Below are 9,236 nucleotides of genomic sequence, written 5' to 3'. Positions count from 1 at the left end.
ATAAAGGACTTCCAGAGCTACATTTGCGAGTTTCTGTAATGTAGTGCAAGATGTCAATGTTGCTATTAACTGTTGTACCTGTCCTCCTCCTGTACACCGAGTGAAGAAAACGGCCCCAGCCCAGAACCTCCTTTCACAGGGTCTTTAACCACTAGTCTTGAGCTTTGTGATACAAGATTACATTAGATGCTAAAATCCATAGTCGTAAATAACTTAAAAACTCGGCTGAACAGGACTATGTAAAGTACATTGCTTTTGCATGTTCATGACAACCATCTTTAGCGTGCAATCCTTACCACTGTATTACATCGTGAAGACTCCCAACAGACATCATTATACAAGACACAACACGTGCCAGCAACAGCAAAAAAATAAATAGTTTAGATATCGAACAAATTCTCTTCAATAGTTTATATATCCCCATGTAGAGGAAGGCAGAGTATTGTTCTAAAAAATATCTAAAACCTTTAAGCTGCTTATTACTTTAATATTTACTATAAATGAATCAACCGACCATATATCATGTGACATCCTACACAACACCTGCCAGTCACGCACACGCTGAAAATGAAACATTCTGACCTGTGGAACCAGTTACACAGCCAGATAATATTATCTAGCGTGCTCAGAGACCAAAGCAGGAAAAGCCTAAAGGACGAGCATTACTTACTCAATGGATCTGATTACTACGGATGTTTAAATAAAGCCACAGTTTGCCCTATGCGTTAATTCTGAAGCTAGCTGATATGTTGTTGCTTACAGCTTTGTTCAGCTGTTCCTTTTAAACTCAAACATTCCCCGTTTTATCTCATACGAAGGCAGCATACATCTCTCTCTTGCCTCTATTGATCATTAGGGCAATGCCCAATACCAATTGTAGTCTGAAAGAACATCCGATTTCTGCCTATTAAAAGCGTTTGGTACAGAATCTTGGAATAGTTGGAAATGAGGGATTACAGATCTCAAATTAGTTAGTGTTGTAAACTAGAATTAAATCTAATGCCTAACACTGACGCAACATAACACAAAGAGGCTTATTTCAGTTATGGTAGTTTTAAGGACCTATTTGAAAAGTGAATCTTAAAACATGAAGAAAAAACCGTGAAAACTTACAAAAAAAAACGCGCTTGAATAGGGGGGGGGAAAACTCAAAATCCAAAAATGTACGAGCGCCATACAGGAAATTTACAACAGACAAAACCCTAAATACTCAAAGAATCAGAGCGCCCAGAAAAACTAGGCGGGAAATCAGGAGTAGAGTTGAAACAGTCGCGCCAACACTAGACAAAGGAGAGAGAAAGCGGGGTGAGCAAGAAACTTAAAATAGACACAAGGCAAAAAGGGTGATAGAACCAAGCACACGTGAAAACACATATAAATACGGGCGGGGGCACAGGACAATCCACAAAGGAGAACCCCACCAGTGAACGGACCAAAAGACAGGAAGTATAGTTTCAAAATAAAACAAGGACAATTATTAATCCAAACATGGTTAAAAAAAAAAGTGGTTTCAACAATAAACAGGAGTCCAAACACAGTCCTTCAGGGAAGATCATGACAAAAGTCTGTCTACAAAGCCATGCAAAAGTTAAAGCCATCTGGAGAGGTTATTGCTGTTTCTGCTTTGGTCTCCAGCTGTGCGCGGCATTTTCTACCAGGCGCTCCCATGTCGAAGAAGGGATTTACTATCATAAACGCACTGTGTCTGTTTCTCATCTTTTGTTTCTTCTGTTGTTGCCTAACACTATTGCTGACCTACATACTGTACCCGCTTCAGGCAGCTTAAAACTGTCTCTCACTGTCCGTTTGTCTACTGTATAAGTCCCTGTCTATTTGCTCTGTAATATCAATGGTGGCTCCTTCCTGTCTGTGGCTCAACTCAAATTCTGGCTCCACTGAGTGACTCTATTAGTCAAGCAAACAGTAGTCCATCATACACGTCAGTTTTCATTTCACCCATGTTCCAACAGTTTCTGCGACATGTAACCATCTGTCTTCTTCCACTGTTTAGTCTGACTTTCTGCTTATCGCATGTGCAGGCACTTTGATGCATGCTTGACCTTGAACAATGGACAAATATGCAGGTTCTTGTCCACACTAATTGCATAATGTGATTTCCACAAGAGTAAGTATTTGGTTCAATCGTAACCACTTAATGATAACTTTCTACGTATTCTTCATTTCAATATATTGAAACAATAATCCATTCATATCTTCAAGGACCTACATGTATATGGTAGTATATGTTGGCCATACTGCTTACCACAGTATTTACCATTCACAGCGCAGGTACAAAGCGCAGTACAATGACAACATTAATGGACTTCTGTTCAGGTATATACTCTATTGAGCATAAAGGCACCACAAAGGATTATGGTCATCAAACAACCTGCAGGCCCAGAACCACCAAACACTACCAACCACGACCCCAAACCCACACCCCACCCTACACACAAGCACGAGCACAACAACCACAACCAGTCACCCTACCTACAACTCCAACCACAAGCATGCATGGACATGTGAACGCCAGCCTACTCGCTGTAGCTGCGAGGAGACGAGAAGTTGCCTCCACACGGCTGATTCCGTCAAAAGGTATTCTCGATTAAATGTCCAATAATCAAAATGGTTCTACCACCTGCAAAAATTGTACTTTAAAAAAACTTACCTGCTCAGATTAAATCAATCTGACCATTGCCATTTCTCGTGTCTTACATGGATTACCAGATCAACAAGATAGTTAGAAAGTATTGAGCCTCTTGAAACACACAGGTGAATGAGAGGATGAGTGAACGTGCCGACCGGTGTCAGAGGAAGAGCTCAGGCGTCAATGGTAAGACTGCTTTAAAAAAAGACCATTGAAAGATGCTATTGAGTAAACTATGCAGGTTTATATTTGTATGTTATACAGTTATATTATAAAACAGATTGGCTTTATGAATGAAAGGCAAGATATTTGTAAGTTTTCGTAAGCTCTTCCAAATGAATCTTGATGGAGAAGTCAGTGTCACAGTGTAACCACTAAAATATAAAAACCGAAATCAATGTTTACAGAGCAAACAGTTTATTAAGAAACTCTGTAATATGTGAGTTGCCTTACTGCCTCAGTTGACCCTGGAGAGCAGTTATAGTCTGTCAGTATTAAAATACTCTTCCTCTCTGCTAGGATAGAAGAATACGGTGTGTACCACAGGTACTTCCAGATACAGAGTTAAGTGTGAGGGAACCAAAACTTCTTGGTGATTGATGACGCCTCCAGAGAAGATACTGGGAGATATCCATCATGGCTTCTGGTGGCACATCTGAAGCTCGCGTACAGGTTGAACGTGTATGTAGCATCCTGAATATTTTAAAATATTTTTTCATGCTTGCATGCTTTTCAGAGAAATTGGAGGTAATTGATTTGCTTTGTTCTTATCTACCACTGCGCCGCTCCTCTTTAGTGAAACCATGTAGATCTTACCAGACTGCAGGATGTCACAGTGAACTGGCGTCAACCACTCAAACTGCACTGTGAGATCTACCCAGGCAACGTCAGGCCGTTGTACAGGAACGGACAGTGATCCAGCCCAATGACCGCATCAACATCGTACACAGAATAAGTAATGTCCTCTCTGTTAAACTCAGTAAATAAAATCAATTTCAAACAGCAGATAAGAACATTATTTGGTTTTTCAGGGTTTCACCGACTTGAAATCGAGGCCACCTCTCTTCATAGATGCAGGAGATTACACTTTTTGTACCTGAGGGATATTCACAGAGCCTCTCCGCCAAAGTTCACATTATTGGTACAAACAAAAATAATGCTTTCTGGATTGAGCTTCTTTAAAATCTTTTTTCGTATCTATTTATGATCTGATGTGGTTTTTTCAGACCCTCCAAGGGTGCACTTGGAGCTTGAACTTCCCAGACAACACTGTGACAATTGTGGCAGGAAACAAACTTTCGCTTGGAGATCCCCATCAGTGGAGAACCAGCACCAGAGTGGTGTGGATGAAAGGAGAACGGGTGGAGCTTCGACCCTAGTAGTTTTCAGTCAACAGATCACAGCAAAAGACTAATTCAAGTCCTTCTAGACTTCCCTCTTTTGTCTCTGGCACTAGGCCCAAGCCCATTGGCTCCTACTGAATATATACATTTTTTAAAAATAGTTAAAAATGTATTCATTCATTTTTAAAGGCTAGATGTAATAGTGCATTTGTTTGGGACTATTTTCAGTGGTGGTTACTGTAATACCCCTTGGAGTTATTTATATCCAGCTGCAGGACATGAATGAATGTGTGAATGTGAATTGACTCAAAAATAAACTACAGACCTGTGTTCAATGTAATGAAGGAACATGTCACCCAGTGCAACGATGTGCTTATTTAATCTGTTTAATAGTTTTTGGACAAGAATGGAACTCTTTGATTCATTGTAGTCGTAGGATAATTCGTTGTCTTGGTGATAATCTTGGTTCTTTTCGTGGGATTTCTGGTAGTCACCAAAGCTTTCTATTTGACTTCATTTTAAAGGCTTGGGAGTACATGTACTTGTTTCTGTCTCTTTTGTCTCAGGTCATTCTTGATTCAGGCCACGTGTCCGAGCTGAAACATACGGCGATCAGACAAGTCTTGACAATTGAAGTCACAGAGGAGGCAGGACACAGGGAACTTACAAGATAGTCCTGCAGAAATGAGGCTGGTGAGGCCACAGCCTGCGTCAAAGTCAAGGGTTGTGTAGGTAAGAGATCACAAAACACTTAAACAAAAGACCACGGAGGGAAATTTGTTTCTTGAATCCTAATAAAAGCTTGTGTTGTCTGTAGACATTCCTGACCCTTCCAGAGGCTCCTTGGTCCCAGTGGTGGGTGGTGATTGGTGCTCTATGACATGGAACCACCAAAAATATGACGGAGCTTCACCAATTTTAGGTAAACTCTTTTATTTATAACACAGTTTAAATGTACAGTATGTGTTTTGGTTTAAGTGTCCAGCTTTCTGACCGACCTTTAAGGTTACTTCATCGAGAGGAAAAAAGAACAAGAGCTCAGGTGGATGAGACTGAACTTTGACCTGATCAAAGAAACATTATTTGAACCAGAAGATGATTGAAGGAGTGCCATACGAAGTGCGATCTTTGCAGTCAATGCTATTGGTGGTGTCAAGCCCAGTGAACATCTAAAGCCTTTACTCCCTCGGTGAGTAGCTCAAATTGTCTCCACTTGCAGTCTGAACGTTGGATTCTGAGCTGTTACTGTCATAGTCTGTCCAGGAAAGTATTACACTCTCTTATAAGGCTTCATGTTACTTAACAACAGTCTCCTAATAATGGACGAAATTTAGAAGTGTGGCCATGATAGTGCTTAGTGCAATCTTGCCCTTGGTACCCAGCAACGCAGGCTGTTCCTCCCATCCCACCATTCCAAGCATTCTCACTGTGACCTTCCACTGACACGCAGGAGCTTTAGAGGATATTTAAATATGTCTTTATTAATGGCTGCCAAATCATTGCGGATTGAGGTTTAGGAGATCAGGTCTGTCAGAGGGTTCAATAGGAGTTAAGTATGATTCAGAACACAAGAATAGATGGCAAGAGCAGGAACTAATGAAGGAGCTGACAGAGAGTGATAACATACAGCCCAGAGAGAGAGGCGCTTGCTCATGTGCTCGTGACTTGCCCAAAATGATGTTTTCCGATCTTTTCCCATATCCATTGTTGTAAATCAAATGAAAGACTTTTGATCCTGCAACTCCATCTCCTCTCAGCTGTGACCAGTGAGACCCAACCATGTGTTGTGGGACGATGTACCGACACCACAGTGACTGTAAAGTGGCGCCCTCCTGTGAAACCGACGGAGCTGCTGGCTGGACGGGATACTTAGTGGAGTATGCTTAGAAGGAAGTGAGTCAGCCTCAATCACTTAAAAGGTCCCTGCAGACTGTGTGATTTTGGGCTGCACCGGACAGTAACACCCACGACAATGTTTTATTACTTGTGATCATTTGCACTCACTTTGTCTGTTGACGTTTCAAGTTCACTAGGGTCTAAACCTCACTTTGCCAAACAGCACCGGGTACCATACACATGTGCTGTGGGCGTACATACGACAACGCTCACCATGTCAGACAGGCACCAAGCAGACTTCCCAGGCATCCCTTGTAAATCCAATACATTCAATGACTTTTTTAATTGTAAAACAAAAATATATGTGTTTTAGAAAAAATTGGTCAAAAAGGAGAAGGGAAATTTTTTAAAAAAATTTTAGGGACGCCCCTTGCCACTGTCTGGTGGATTGTGGGGCCATGGTGTCAATTTTGAAACTCAGTCATTCTGCAGTAATGCAATTTGCTAACAGTTTCTTACAACGGATAAACGTTGTCTCACCGTGCATTCTAATAAAAGCGTCTAATTTATTCTTTGACATTTCTAAACACATTATTTTTGTTTACAATTATAAAAAGTCATTGAATTGATTGATTTACAAGGATGCTGGGAAGTGCTGCTGGTGCTGTCTGAATGGTGAGCTTTGTGTATGTACGCCCACACACATTATTTTTGTTTACAATTATAAAAAGTCATTGACTTGATTGATTTACAAGGATGCTGGGAACTGAGATGTCACAGACAAAGTGAGTGCAAATGATCACAAGTAATAAAAACATTGTCGTGGGTGTTACTGTCCGGTGCAGCCCAAAATCACACAGTCTGCAGGGACCTTTAGTGGATTTGAGGCTGACTCACTTCCTTCTATGCAGTACTCCACTAAGTATCCGTCCAGACCAGCAGCTCCGATGGTTTCAGGAGGGCGCCACTTTACAGTCACTGTGGTGTCGGTGACATCGTCCACAACCAGCATGGTGGGCTCACTGGTCACAGCTGAGAGGAGATGGAGGTTGCAGGGATCAAAAGGTCTTTCATTTGATTTACAACAATGGATATGGAAAAGATCGGAAAACATCCATTTTGGCAAGTCACGAGCACATGAGCAAGGCGCCTCTCTCTCTGGCTGGTATGTTATCACTCTCTGTCAGCTCTCATTAGTTCCTGCTCTTGCCATCTATTCTTGTGTTCTGAATCATACTTAACTCCTATTGAACCCTCTGACAGACCTGATCTCCTAAACCTCTAATCCGCAGATGATTTGGCAGCCATTATAAAGACATATTTAATATCCTCTAAAGCTCCTGCGTGTCCAGTGGAGGTCACAGTGAGAATGCTTGGGATGGTGGGGTATGGGGAGGAACAGCTGCGTTGCTGGGGTACCAAGGGCAGATTGCACATAAGCACTATCATAGGCCCACACTTCTAAATTTCGTCCATTATTAGGAGACTGTTGTTAAGTAAACTGAAGCCTTATGTAAGGGTGTAATACTTTCCTGGACAGACTATTGACAGTAACAGCTCAGAATCCAACGTTCAGACTGCTAAGTGGAGACATTTGAGCTACTCACCGAGGGGAGTAAAGGCTTTAGATGGTTCACTGGGCTTGGACACACCAATAGCATTGACTGCAAAGATGCGCACTTCGTATGGCACTCCTTCAATCATCTTCTTGGGTTCAAATAATGTTTCTTTGATCAGGTCAAAGTTCAGTCTCATCCACCTGGAGCTCTGTTTCTTTTTCCTCTCGATGAAGTAACCTTTAAAGGTCGGTCAGAAAGCTGGACACTTAAAACCAACACATACTGTACATTTAAACTGTGGTTATAAATAAAAGAGTTTACCTAAAATTGGTGAAGCTCCGTCATATTTTGGTGGTTCCCATGTCATAGAGCACCAATCACCACCCACCACTGGGACCAAGGGAGCCTCTGGAGGGTCAGGAATGTCTACAGACAACACAAGCTTTTATTAAGGATTCAAGAAACAAATTTCCCTCCGTGGTCTTTTGGTTTAAGTGTTTTGTGATCTCTTACCTACAACCTTGACTTTGACGCAGGCTGTGGCCTCACCAGCCTCATTCTGCAGGACTATCTTGTAGTTCCCTGTGTCCTCCCTCTCTGTGACTTCAATTGTCAGACTTGTCTGATCGCCGTATGTTTCAGCTCGGACACGGTGGCCTGACTCAAGAATGACCTGAGACAAAAGAGACAGAAACAAGTACATGTACTCCAAGCCTTTAAAATGAAGTCAAATAGAAAGCTTGGTGACTACCAGAAATCCCACGAAAAGACCAAGATTTATCACCAAGACACGAATTATCCTACGACTAACATGAATCAAAGAGTTCCATTCTTGTCCAAAAACTATTAAACAGATTAAATAAGCACATCGTTGCACTGGGTGACATGTTCCTTCATTACATTGAACACAGGTGCTGTAGTTTGTTTTGAGTCAATTCACATTCACACATTCATTCATGTCCTGCAGCTGGATATACTAACTCCAAGTGGGTATTACAGTAATCCACCACTGAAAATAGTCCCAAACAAATGCACTATTTACATCTAGCCTTTAAAAATGAATGAATACATTTTTAACTATTTTTAAAAAATGTATATATTCAGTAGGAGCCAATGGGCTTGGGCCTGAGTGCCAGAGACAAAAGAGGGAAGTCTAGAAGGACCTTGAATTTAGTCTTTTGCTGTGATCTGTTGACTGAAAGACTACTAGGGTCGAAGCTCACCCGTTCTCCTTTCATCCACACCACTCTGGGTGCTGGTTCTCCACTGATGGGGATCTCCAAGCGAAGTTTGTTTCCTGCCACAATTGTCACAGTGTTGTCTGGGAAGTTCAAGCTCTCCAAGTGCACCCTTGGAGGGTCTGAAAAAACCACATCAGATCATAAATAGATACGAAAAAAGATTTTAAGAAGCTTCAATCCAGAGAAGCATTATTTTTGTTTGTACCAATAATGTGAACTTTGGCGGAGAGGCTCTGTGAATATCCCTCAGGTACAAAAGTGTAATCTCCTGCATCATGAAGAGAGGTGGCCTCGATTTCAAGTCGGTGAACCCTGAAAAACCAAAATAATGTTTCTTATCTGCTGTTTGAAATTGATTTTATTTACTGAGTTTAACAGAGAGGACATACTTATTTCTGTGTACGATGTTGATGCGGTCATTGGGCTGGATCAGCTGTCCGTTCCTGTACCAACGGCCTGGGACGTTGCCTGGGTAGATCTCACAGTGCAGTTTGAGTGGTTGACCCAGCTTCACTGTGACATCCTGCAGGTCCTGGTAGATCTTCAGTGGTTTCACTAAAGAGGAGCGCAGTGGTAGATAAGAACAAAGCAAATCATTACCTCCAATTTC

General features: G+C 41.7%; 1 protein-coding gene across 1 annotated transcript in view; it reads right to left on the bottom strand.

Annotated features, from left to right (window-relative positions):
- Positions 1-9,236, bottom strand: part of mybpc1 (myosin binding protein C, slow type) — a 31,456-nt gene that overhangs the window by 4,898 nt on the left and 17,322 nt on the right. The window contains exons 20-26 of the mRNA XM_022749111.1: positions 9,016-9,181; positions 8,832-8,938; positions 8,609-8,745; positions 7,899-8,058; positions 7,707-7,811; positions 7,434-7,622; positions 6,724-6,858 (exon numbers count right to left, since the gene is read on the bottom strand). Of these exons, the coding sequence (XP_022604832.1) occupies positions 6,724-6,858; positions 7,434-7,622; positions 7,707-7,811; positions 7,899-8,058; positions 8,609-8,745; positions 8,832-8,938; positions 9,016-9,181 (999 nt within the window). The remainder of the gene's footprint in view (positions 1-6,723; positions 6,859-7,433; positions 7,623-7,706; positions 7,812-7,898; positions 8,059-8,608; positions 8,746-8,831; positions 8,939-9,015; positions 9,182-9,236) is intronic.

Source organism: Seriola dumerili, unplaced genomic scaffold (assembly GCF_002260705.1).
Source record: "Seriola dumerili isolate Sdu_G_001 unplaced genomic scaffold, Sdu_1.0 BDQW01000138.1, whole genome shotgun sequence".
NCBI lineage: Eukaryota > Metazoa > Chordata > Actinopteri > Carangiformes > Carangidae > Seriola > Seriola dumerili.
Note: the sequence above shows the minus strand (reverse complement) of the source record. Positions and strands in the feature narration are given on the sequence as shown.